The sequence below is a fragment of the Oxyura jamaicensis genome, chromosome 2 (assembly GCF_011077185.1).
Source record: "Oxyura jamaicensis isolate SHBP4307 breed ruddy duck chromosome 2, BPBGC_Ojam_1.0, whole genome shotgun sequence".
NCBI lineage: Eukaryota > Metazoa > Chordata > Aves > Anseriformes > Anatidae > Oxyura > Oxyura jamaicensis.
This window is the reverse complement of record NC_048894.1, coordinates 91,684,056-91,696,283: the sequence shown is the minus strand read 5'-3', so window position 1 is coordinate 91,696,283 and position 12,228 is coordinate 91,684,056. Positions and strand designations below refer to the sequence as shown.

Genomic DNA, 12,228 nt, shown 5'->3' with positions numbered 1-12,228 from the left:
ATCTTATTTTGGTAATTTTGTTTTGGAAATTTTTATTGTAGTTTATTTTTTTTTGCAATTTGTTTTTGTTTTTCATTTTAGTAATTTTATTTTTTTAATTTTGGTAATTTTGAGATTTTTTTTGTAATTTTTGTGGTTTTATTTTTATGGTTTTATTTTTGTGGGTTTCATATTTTTTGGTATTTTAATTTTTTAAAAAATCTGGTTATTTCTTTTTTTGTATTTCATTTGTATTTGTATTTCATTTTTATTTCATTTCCTCCCTTGCCCCTTCAGGGAGGGCGGGGCTTTCCTCCCTCCCTCCACCGAGGCCCCGCCCCCTTCCACAGGCACCGCCCATTCCCAAGCCCCGCCCCCATCGCCCAGCGCGGGGGCGGAGCCTGCCCCCTCCCCTTCCCGCCCCCGTGCTGCGGGACAAGATGGCGGCGGGCGGCGCGGGCGCGGGGAGGGCGGCGGTGCGGCAGGAGGAGCTGCGGCGCCTGATGCGGGAGAAGCAGCGGCAGAACGCGGACAAGAAGCGCATCGAGTCGCCCTTCGCCAGATATCCTCCGCCGCTGCACCGGGCCGGGGAGGGGTGGAAGGGGGTCGCGGCCGCGTCGGGGCGGGCGGAGGGCCGGGGGGGGTCTTGCAGCGCCCGGCTTCCTTCCCTTAACGGCCGCCGTTACGTACAACAGCCTGGGGCACCTCAGCTGCGCCCTCTGCAACGCGCCCGTGAAGGGCGAGCTGCTGTGGCAGACACACGTCCTGGGCAGGCAGCACCGCGAGGTGAGACGGGGCTGCGGCCGGGTTGCAGCCCGCAGGCAGCCGGGGACGGGACAGAAGGGCCGGGGGGGGGGCGGGGGCCCCCGCCCGGGGGGGATGTCCTGCTTCATTGCCTGCCTCCGAGCGCATCGTGGGGCAGCGCGCAGCCGTGGGTCTTCACACCTGCCTGTGTGGGTCTTAAACACCTCGTGTCCCAGTGCCCCAGCATGAGTCTGCCCTTCCTGCCCCTTCCTACAGTGCCTACTGCTCTACTGCCACCTTTCTCAGTCGCACAGCCTGCCCTGTGTAAGTGCCAGTTCTGCTGCCCCCACGTCACATTGTTCTTAAGAGGCTGACAGAAACATTGATCTGTTTCAGACGTGTCTTCTCAGGAAGAGCAGTCAGGCACTGGAACAGGTTGCCCAGGGAGGTGGTGGAATCCCCGTCCCTGGGGGTGTTCAAGGAAAGGTTGGCCGTGGTGCTTGGGGACATGCTTTAGTGTGTGACATTGGTGGTAGGGGGATGGTTGGACCAGGTGGTCTTGGAGGTCTTTTCCAACCTGAATGATTCTGTGATCTTTGATGCCTGTTTCAGTGGCATTGTTACAGAAATGTATCAGATTTCATGTTCTAAATTTGCTGTATTTTAAGCTGTAATCCAAAAGTTCCTGACAGGAAAGCCTCTTAAAATGTGTACTTCTTTGCAGAGAGTTGCTGAATTAAAAGGCACAAAGCAGACAGCAACCGGTCCAGCTGCTAGCACATCATCTCAGCCTGTCAAGAGAAAAACTGTTGACACAGAAAATACAGAGTTAAAAAGAGCAAAAGGTAAATAGAGAATATACTTTCCAAGCGCCTGACAAAATCTAGCTATTTTACATCTTGTATCCTTTTGGTTTTCTTTTGCTGTACTGTGGAAGTGAGTTAACGAGATTGTTGAGTTAATGTCAGCCTGTTGTTGCTGGAAACGGAAAAAGTCTGTCTTGCTCTTTGTGAGTTCACCGATCAGCAGAAAACTGCTCTTTTGGTGGTCTACCTTTTCTCTAGCTCACTGGGTTAAAATACTCTTTGTTTTCCATGGTTCATAAACAAGGATAGTTTTAACTTCGCTTTGTTAGATACTGTGAGGCAAGCTATTGCATTGGTCTTAAGTGAGTGTGAGAGCCTAAGCAGACACTACAAACTGAAGGTAACGTCCTGTGCGCGTTGGGTTGGAACTCTGTAACACTCGTGGTACCTGACGATAGTATGGGACATTTAATTTGCAGCTCTTGAGAAATAATGATAATAGTCCCTAACTTTCTGAACTTGCCGCAGTAGTTTGACTATGGCAGAAACTTCTTTTAAAAGCACGGGTTGTAAGAAGTGACTCTTGGCTGTTATACAGGTACAGAAGACAAGCCACATACGTCTACATCTGGGTAAGTAGATCTTCTCTTTATCTTTTTGCTTGTAACTCTACCAGCTGTGACATCCTCACCCTGTTCTTCCTCATCTTTCCTGCCCAAGGGTAAAGGTTCCGAGAATCAGCAGATTTCTGCTTCTCCTCGGTTTCTAATGTGGGTGTACATTCCTGAATGTGCTCTGTGCATCTTGCTCTGTGCAGATGAGAAAACCATGGTATTAACTCTGAATTCCTTTACTGTCACTGTCTGACTTTTAAGGTTTAATGTGTGTTGTTACAGTGCTGTCTACTGGAATGAAAATAACTGTATTGTGGCATGCACTCCAGTATTTAGTGATACCATACTGCCGAGGAGATGATAGTCCGAAACGATGACAAATTTTGTAGTATACATTGAAATGATACTTAGCCACAGAAACCACTAACAAATGTCATCAGCACTTTCCTATTAAGACTTTTTTCGCTTAAAATTCATGTAAATACGTATCTTGCAGTTGAACTCTGGCAAAGATAGGAGTGTATTTGACTTCAAGGGATTGAGTTATGCATCTGATTGCTGCTTAAGATCTCTGATGGTGTTTGGATGTCTGTGTAGGGTTGGTAGGTGTCACGTAAAGCCTGCAGGTCTCCTGTAAAGTGGTTCTTGGGATCAGCTATTATTTTGCATAGATATTAGGTGGTGTTGTCTTGACGCTAAAGGCACCTTGTAAGAATTTTGTGTTAGCAGTTACCAGTTGAGAGGCTTCTTTATTATTAATCTGATCAGTAAGATTATTTTAAAATACGACCTAGTAAAATGTTTGTCTTGGAGACCTGCAGCCTATCCTAAACAAATCTGGGTTTTCTCACTGCTGAGCCTGCACAGGACTTCTAAGCTGCACTAGGTACCCAGAGCGAGTAGTTGTATTAGACATGAAGGGTGTCAAGATTTAAGTGGCATTTTACAGATGGAAATTGCTTTGCATGTGAAAGTAGAATTACCATAGCTGCCATTCCTCCAAGCTCACTTTGTTGTAGGATACTTTTATTAGTTTTTATTAGAATACTCAATATATGAAACAAAACTGAACTGAACTGTGTTTTCAGCTCTAGCCTCAGCATTCCCGGGGAACTTCAGAAGAAAGCAGCAATTATGTGCTGCCTTCAAACAGTGGTTTTATCAGTAGCTGAGCAGTTTAGCATATTATACAAGATCTGTGAGCGATGCAATCTTGTAGATTGAATAGACTTCACCTGCCGGAGTCAAACTGTTTTTTGTGATATTTGAAACAGTTGCATTGTGTACTCTTCACTAGGCTACCAGCAGGTTTCTTTGATGAAACAGAGCAAAACAGTGCAAGTAAACAGATTTCAAAGGGTCCTGGTCCCAGTTTATTGTCAGGAAATTATGATGATGATGATGATGACGATGACGATGAAGAGGAACAAGATCAGTCGAACAAATCTTCCGTTACACACAAAACTGAAATTCCACCTCCAACTCCAGAAGCAATACCTAGTTCTCTACCTACAGGTAATGATGAATGAAGTGGTAAGTGATTCTGTACGACGAAGCTGTGTTAGGGTAGAATAGCATAGTTCAGTTAGAAGGGACATGCTTTTTTATAATGTGGAGCCCAGAACTGCACCCAGTACTCCAGGTGAGACCACACCAATGCTAAATATAGCAGCAGAATCACCTCTCTTGACTGTCTGACTGTGCTGTGTTTAATGGCACCCCGCTGGGCTGCCAGGGCACGCTGCTGGCTCATGCTGAGCCTGCTGTCTGCCAGCGCCCCCAGATCTCCTGCTGAGCTGCTCTCCAGCCCCTCCGCTCCCAGTCTGTGCCCATGTCTGGCAATACTCTGTCCCAGGTGCAGCACCAGGCATTTACCTTTGTTGAACTTCATGCCATTGCTGATTGCTGTTGACACCATTGATGATGGAAGGGGTTTTGTTTTCTTTTTCTAATTATTGCTTCTAGCTGGCTATGGTGCATTACTGAAAGGAGAGAGATCCTTTGTTAGTTTGTTACTGTGCAGTGTTTTCTCACCATGTTTATCACTTTTATGTTGTAATTGTTTGAGGCTATCACGCAGGGTAAGGTCTGTCTCTCCTTCCCTTGATTGAGTAGGGTATTTAAATTCCTGTCTAGTCAAACTTTTGTATAGAAGGTTAAACAGTTGTTATTTTTGCTCACAGGCTTCTGTCCTTTCTTTCAGACTTCTTTGACAGCAAAACTACAGCTGCTCCTATAGTTTCCCATTCAGGATCCATACAGAAAGCAGAGTTACAAGAGAAGATAGTAGAGAGGTGAGCAGTCAAATCAAAGATTGCAAAATTTGGGAACTGTAAATGGACGTTATCCTTCCAGGAAATACAGATTGTGATCGCTTAAAAATCCATGATATTGTTAACTTGTATTTGGAAGTTTTTTTAACTTGTATTTGGAAGTCTATTTGCAAGTTTTAACGCGTACTTTTGAAGTTTGGTGTCAACCACTGCTTTTAACTGAGTAAAAAAAAAAACAACAAAACACATTTACTTGTTCTGTGGCAGTGGTTCAGCTCACCTAGGCACTTTTTGGACATTGGTTTAGAGAATCAAAAGTAGAGACTTCTGTTCAAACGTTTGGATGCTTAGCACATTGGAACAAATAGTTCTGGAAGCCTGAGCTACAGCTCCTGTCCCAGCAGTGAGGTTTAAACCGCTGAGTTTGTTAAGGCCAAAGCGAAGAAACAAGTTTTGATGGTTCCAGGTTAAATTTGTGTCATAAAAAAGCTTCCTTCATTTCTAGGTCCTTTTATAAAAATTAGGGATTTTATTCTTGACTGTTTTTTAACCACCGTAAAAGAGGTTCTGAAGTGTTAACTTGGAGTAATCATAATCAAACATTCCAGGAAAGAAAACACTGCCGAGGCTTTGCCAGAAGGGTTCTTTGATGATCCTGAGGTGGACGCAAAAGTAAGCAACCTGATCTTTTTATGCTGCTAGAGTTATTTCTTTCACTTGTAGTAATTTTCTGAGTAGTGAGGATATTTTTCCAGGTAATTAGTTGTGCCAGAATATAAGAAAATGACTAAGCTGTTTCATTTTGGATTCATTAGAAAGCATGAAAAGAGGGGTGGGGGTCAGGAAGAGCTTGTTATATCATCTCTCAGAATGTATTTTTGATTGCAGTTCCTTCATGGCTTATAAAGAAAAAGAAATGTTACTTGTTGATTTAAAATGCTGGATTGAGATTTAGACAATTCACCTGTTACTCCTTTGAGTCATCTGAAGAAAAGCATTTCACCTCATTTTTACATCCAGTTAGGCTTCTGAATTGGGGATGTAAGAATAGTTCCCTAATTTCTGAGAGATCCTGTTGTGAGATCATGACATGCATTGTAAACTCAAGTACTGGCTCCTACAACAGTGAACGTGGGCTTCAGCCCACTCATCTTTTACTGCTATGAGTCTTTTTCTTCATGCTCAGAAAAAATACATGGACATTCTCCAAAAAATCTTGGAATTTGGTCAGATTCATTCATACTTAATTATTCCTTCAAACTTACTAATACTTCATAAAAAATTGTTGACTCAAAGCTTTATTTTCCTTGCGTATATTTTTCTATGGTCCACGTTGTGTTAGGCTGTTGGTGTATTTAAATTGGGTTTTGATTTGGAGACCTTCCAAATAACGCTCTTTTATGTCCCTTTAATCCCATTGTCACAATTGCAAGCTAAGGTGTCTTTTTGCTCTGGCAAGATTCTCTTGGCACCACAAATGTACGCAAGCCTGTGGTGGTCTATGTAAATACTTCTGAATAATGGCATTGTGAGCGTTCAAATATGTATCTGAAAAAGATGTGTTTTTTTTTGTTGTTGTTTTGGTTTCTTTGTTTTTTGTGTGTGTGTGACGGGTGTGTTGTATTTGTCAGTATGTTTCAGCATGATTTGGGAAGCTTGTACAGAATGGAAATGTCTAGCTGGCAAAGGAGAACATGCTTATATTTGTGAGGACGCTGGTTAGTGATCTTTGCTCTGGTCATCTTCTCAGATTATAAAATTTATAAGTGGATATATGGTTCAGTAAGTTCTTTCTAGAATTGCCTACAGATGCACTTCTTTTTAATCAGGCCATTCTAAATGCAGCTTACGTGAAGAAGAAGGAAAATGTGGCATCGCTTACAGTGGGATGACTACAGCGATTCTGTGTTGGCGTCGTGCACAAATAATTATTCTCAGAATTAACAGTGGTGTTTCTGGAGGGGAGGTTTTAGGCTTCAGAAGTGTTGGTCCTTTACATCGGGAATTTATGGAGCATATAAAATCTGTGTTAGACAAATATTTCAAGGAAAAAATAGTATCTTTAGTGTTTAAATTTATTGTAAGAAATACAAATAATTATGAATTACAAAAGACAACCACAATGCATAGTAACACAGTACATACACACATGATAAAAATAATCACAAAACAGAAAATGAAATGATGACTTTCGATACGTCATTTGCTGGGAAGCTTCTAATGTATTCTATAAACTTAATTCATACTAGTGGGTTTTATGTAATAATTCAGGAACAAAACATACCAGACCATTGTCTTTACTGGGATGATGACTGACATGTTACCAAAAGAGAGGAATGAATAAAAGAAAAACAAAGCTAATGCAAAAGGATGCCACGAATTATTCTGTACAAACTGCTTAGTTCTCTTAGCTATTTGATTTCCACCCAGTCCAGGACCAGGCATAATCTATCATCTAGCATCTATGTCACAGCTTCCAGTCTTGAGCTGTTTTGGTTACACGGGTAGATGACCTGATCTATTTGCTTAAGTTAAAAGCACAATCTGGTTTTGATTACTTTACTTGTAGATCTTAAACCTGTTCTTACACCTACTTTTTCAGTCCTCTTGTTTTAGTAATTAATGCTGTCTACCACGGAAGAAAAAGCTTTGCAGATTGTTTGAAAAGTGTTATGTAGCTGTGCTATTTCTCCTGCTAGCCAACAAAATCAATTTAGACCTGAAATATAATCAGGCTAACACTAGTTAAGCCAGTGACTGAATAACACCATATTTTATGTCATGCTAAAAACAAATACTTCACTCCTTTTTAGCTTGCGTCCTAGCTCATATATGACTGAACAGACAGCTCACAGAAATTTAAAAGTTACTACTTGACACAGTGAAATCAGATGAATGGGCTTAGTCACCTTTGTTAGTCCAAACATCTCACACCATCCATTCTTAGTCAGTTATTCTTTAATACTATAGTCAAACTTCTTGTTTAAAACCGGGAGTAGAGTCAGATATTTTTCCTCCAAAACACTTGTGCTGCTGTACCATCCTAGTTACTTCAATTTAGGTAATGTATATCTTTTGACCAGGTTTTCTGAGAACATGGCAAAATTAGGCTGTTTTTTTCCAATCGTTTCCAGTTGTTGGCTCACTAGGCATTAATCATTAATGAGCCTGTGTTTTCACGTTCTTTAGGTGCGAAAAGTTGATGCTCCAAAGGATCAGATGGACAAAGAATGGGATGAATTTCAAAAGGCAATACGACAGGTCAACACAGTAAGTAATGGAATCTATTTTTATTGATTCTAAATACTATACACAAGAAGGAGAACAACAGTTTCGTGCAGCTCTGTGAAATGACTGACATGCAGTTGTCAGCAGTTTGTCTGCAATGCAGTGTGTGGTTAAATGCACTTTATAAATGAGCAAATGGTTCTTTACATTTTCCACTCAGGGAAAATTAAGTTGAAAATACTTGTGATGAGGAGGAGCCAGTCATCAGTGTATGTAGCTGGATTTATTACATTGCATTTAAATAAGTAGCATAAACCTCAGATTATGGGCTTTTCTTTAGATGAGATATATTAGTATTTTAACCTTGAAGGGAAGAAAAAACAACAACGACAACAAAACGAAACCCAAACAAACAAAACACTACCACCCATTTGTCTCCTTGAAAAAGGATCTATAAAGTGTAAGTAACCTTGATTTTATCATTTGTTTAAATGGAAAGGAACCCCAGAACCTGGGAAAGGGTTGTAAGATTCTCTGTGTGTGAAATGTAACTCGACCATGACTTTTCTGTACTTTTTTTTTTTTTTTTTTTTTTTTTTACCATTTAGCATTGCATGGAAAGTGTTCAGAGAACAAGTTTTCATCTGTCCTTTGTTACCACCTAAACCTGTCTTTACAGATACGTGGTGTTCCCGCTGTTAACCTTTGGTATTTGCCAATTTTTTAAATTTTAATTGTAAATGAATTTGTCAACTGTCATATGTCAGCTGCTAGGAAAAGTGGTGCAAAAAAAATCGTCATTGCTCATTTTAAAGCGCTCAGCACTATAAACAGAGGAAATATTCATACAAAAGCAGTAGTGGGTACATTTTGCTAGCATTAGCCATTCATATAATTCTTCAGCTTAGAAGGAATCTTCTCAGTTATGCGTGGACCATTGATTGCATAGCATCTCCCAGACATTCAGATTTGAGAAAGTATATGCTGAAAAAAATAACAGGTTAGAAATACTTTGGGATCCGGTGGGAATATTTAACCAATACTTTAAATAATTACACAATATTTTGTGTAATTAAGTCCCAAGTATTGGGATATAGCTCCAATTTCAGCTTCAGACTTTGGATGCATGTGGCTTGTTTATGCTCAGTTTCAAATAGAAGTGGATTAAAAGAAAATCAAAAGGTTAACCCCAAATCAGCCAAACTACTTCTAGCTTTTAGTTTTAAGAATCAACATTTGAATATGTAGTTAAACCAGATCAGTCTCTTTCCGTATATGCCTCCAGAGTCTTTTGTGAAGGTGTATATGTATAGCAGATTGACAGTTACGGGGCACTTGACTTGGGGTAGAGGGGAAGAAGGGAAGACACAGGCGCCAAAAAGGAACGACAGAGGAATTCAGGATGAAGGTGAATTCTCTTAGAGCTTTTCTTGTTTAGATTTCAGAAGCAATAGTGGCAGAAGAGGATGAGGAAGGACGACTAGATCGGGAGATTGGAGAAATTGATGAGCAGATGTAAGTAGATCAATTTTTCCTCAGACTTTCTGTTCTCCAGCTGTAACGGATCACTATTTGACTAGAATGGTAAAACATTTTTAATTTTCTGTGATACTACCTTTTGTTAATCACCTAAATATTTGAAAGAGAAAGAAAGACTCCCTCAAATCTCAGACTGATACCTGATAAAAACATGAATTTTGGTGCAAAACTATGAAATTATTTGCAAAGAGAGATTGCACTACAATCACTGAAAATACAGCAAGCCAGGCAAGGGCAAAATAAAGCAATAGAATGTAAATCCTTCATATAAATTGCCTCACTCTAACTGTAAAATGTCTTAATTTGCATCTCTCTTTGAAATCTGATTGATGTAGAATTAGCGTGAATCTATTTAGCTGTTTTTTTAAAGACAAGAGCTTATATTCTGCAGTGCAAACAATTAAAATTTTCCATGAGATTTGGGTTTTGACCATACGTTTGCTGTGTAAAAAAAAAAAAAAAAAAAGCATTTTTCTGTGACTATCTGTCCTTTTTCTAATAAAAGTTAACTTAAAGGTTTTGTTGAATGACACACTTCATTACCTAAACGTTTGTTGTTGAAATGGTAAGTGTAGCATTATTTTACAATCTAAGTAATCTAAAGTACAGCTCAGTGGAACAGGTTGGTACAATCACAGGGTTGAATAAGTAACTCACAATTAACTATGCCACTGTTAGAGACTAAAGTCAGGATTCAACTTTTTCTTTTCAATGAACCTTTCAGCAAAAAGAAGGTACAAAAAATAACAGCAACACTTTAGTCAGCTGGAGAGACTTCTGGACAGTCGGCATAATAACAACGGCGTTGGGTTCAAATTGAATTTTGGTAGTAAGGGAATGTCTTCTAACAACGCTGCTATAACGTTGGAGAGGGCTTGAACTAAACCTGGCTGTCCTTGAGTTTTTACCAGTGGCTTAGGTTGCTGTGGCACATAGAACGAAATTCAGAAACTGGGAGAGAGTTTCATGTTTGCTACCACAATTATTTTGCCTGAGAGAAAAATTCTAAATTTTTAAACACTGTTTCTGTAGCGTTGTGGTTTGAATGCATGTAAGTTCAGGCTGTTTCAAACTAAATTCAGATTCAGAATCAAATCAATTCCAGTGACAGTCATATTTTCCTTAGCCTTTAAATATTCAGATATGGCTGCCCTGCAGGTTATCCTATTGCAGATATGCAAGGGGAAACAGGATTCAGGCAATTATCTTTACTTTTTGACTCTTCTTAGGAAATAGGATTGGGAAAAGCAAAGATGAAGAAGTATCAGCCTGACTTAAATACATGCTTTCAACAAAATATCCCGTTAAAATGGCTAGAATTACTGTTATAAAACATATTTTGTGGCTAGAACTTCTTAAGTAAGTAGAAAACTGAAACTCAGGGATTTCATTTACTTTAAAAGTTCTAGTGTAGCACTCAGTAAGCAGGTACATGATCTGAACACTTGTGCTACTTTATTGTCCTTAGTTCAGAGATACCACCACTAAGGTATCGAACTGGTGGCCAATGATCACCTTTCTAGTATGTGGGTATTTGCTACACCCTAGGTGGAGCAAAGGCTGACACCTCTGTGTGGGGTAGAGCTTCTGTGTTTTTCTTAAATCAGTTTGTGGTGGTATTGCAATTGTTAGGTGTTTGGATTAGCACTCACTGCTAGAGAATTGACCGCACTCCTCCTCTCCTCTAGTCTGTTTCTGTCTGATTAATATAGAGAATGTGCAATCACACTTTCAGTTGGTGGGAAGCTGCTGAGGTTTTTATATCCAAAGTTGGAAAAACACAATCCGGCACTGTAGAAAATGCATTTAGTTTGAAAAGGCCACAAATACTAATAGGTGGTTTGCTTCTCAACAGTGAATGTTACCGTCGTGTTGAGCTTTTGCGTAACCGCCAGGATATGATGAAAGAGAAATTTAAAGAAGCCATGATATTAAGAGCAGCACAAGAGAAAGAAGATGAGGCTATTGGTAGCGAAGATGAAGAAGAATTGCAGGATTTGCTGTCTCAAGACTGGCGGGTGAAAGGGGCTTTGTTGTAGCATTTTTGTAAGGTGGCTGATACTCTCTTTATCATGATGTTACTTCCATTATTAGAAGTGAAATGTTTTCGTTAAATATTTATTAAAAGAGGATCGTGAGAGGGTAAAGAGCCAAGTGTGTTTAAAAAACAAACCTTTGTAGGTCTACAATGGTGTATTACTTGCTGTAAAAATTGTATATTGCAAATGTTTTACAATTTTGAATGTACTTTTCTTATTAAAAATACTGATTTCCTAACAGAGGTATTTTAATGGGATTAATTGGTTAACTGAAGAATCTCTTGGTAACAAGAAGCTTTTGGTAACATTTGTTTTATCTGGTAATATTGGAGACTTGGGTTATTGTGTATAGAAGTAAAGGACTAGAAAAAGTGCTAGTTTACAGAGTTTTCCTACATGGGATGGGTAGCAAAAAGAAAATCTTATGCCTTTATGTTCTCTTAAAAGTTTATCAGCTCTTTCCTCCACTCCCCTGCCCCACCAACCCCCAATAAAACATGTATTTTTTTCAGGAGTTAGAGTGTTTCTGTGTCTGGAAGTGCCAAACTCAGAAATGTTGAGCTACATCTTCTCCACAGTTTATATGATGAGCCGCAGGCAGTACTGAAAATTTTTCTTTATAGTATCAGTTGTTTTACTTATTGTAATGTGGCCATAATGTAGCGTATCTCACATTTTTTAAGCCAGAGGGATGAAAACACAATGGTTAAATATTTCCATAACCAACTGAAAGTGTAACAAAATGCCAGAGAGGAATGTCCTGCACTGGAAACATAGTAAAGGAGAACATCTGAAATTGATTTCTGTTCTGATAAACACAGATGGAGTGAAAAACAACCTAAGGACTTGACAAAGCTGGGACATGGAATAGAGAGAAGTACTTTGAGCTTTGGTAAGTCCCCCCCCCTTCTTCCCCCCCCTTTTTTTTTTTAAATGAAGCATATTTTTGACTTTCAAAAACCTTAAAATTTGTTAGGCTACCTGAGGACTTTTAGGAAAAAAAGGG

At 39.7% G+C, this 12,228-nt stretch overlaps 2 protein-coding genes across 3 annotated transcripts in view; one reads left to right on the top strand and one right to left on the bottom strand.

Moving 5' to 3' along the window:
- The first annotated feature begins 389 nt into the window (after positions 1 to 389).
- On the top strand, positions 390 to 11,736 carry ZNF830 (zinc finger protein 830). The gene is made up of 10 exons (XM_035317473.1): positions 390 to 541; positions 666 to 765; positions 1,448 to 1,568; positions 2,128 to 2,161; positions 3,441 to 3,658; positions 4,347 to 4,437; positions 5,025 to 5,088; positions 7,606 to 7,686; positions 9,083 to 9,159; positions 11,039 to 11,736. Exons 1-10 carry the CDS (start codon positions 420 to 422, stop codon positions 11,220 to 11,222), a joined length of 1,092 nt encoding a protein of 363 aa, XP_035173364.1. The 5' UTR covers positions 390 to 419; the 3' UTR covers positions 11,223 to 11,736.
- Positions 6,474 to 12,228, bottom strand: part of LOC118161812 (poly(rC)-binding protein 3-like) — a 522,442-nt gene continuing 516,687 nt past the window's right edge. For both annotated transcript variants that reach the window (XM_035317472.1, XM_035317468.1), the window contains one exon: positions 6,474 to 8,628. In XM_035317472.1, coding sequence (XP_035173363.1) covers positions 8,608 to 8,628 — 21 coding nt within the window. In that variant the 3' untranslated portion in view covers positions 6,474 to 8,607. The remainder of the gene's footprint in view (positions 8,629 to 12,228) is intronic.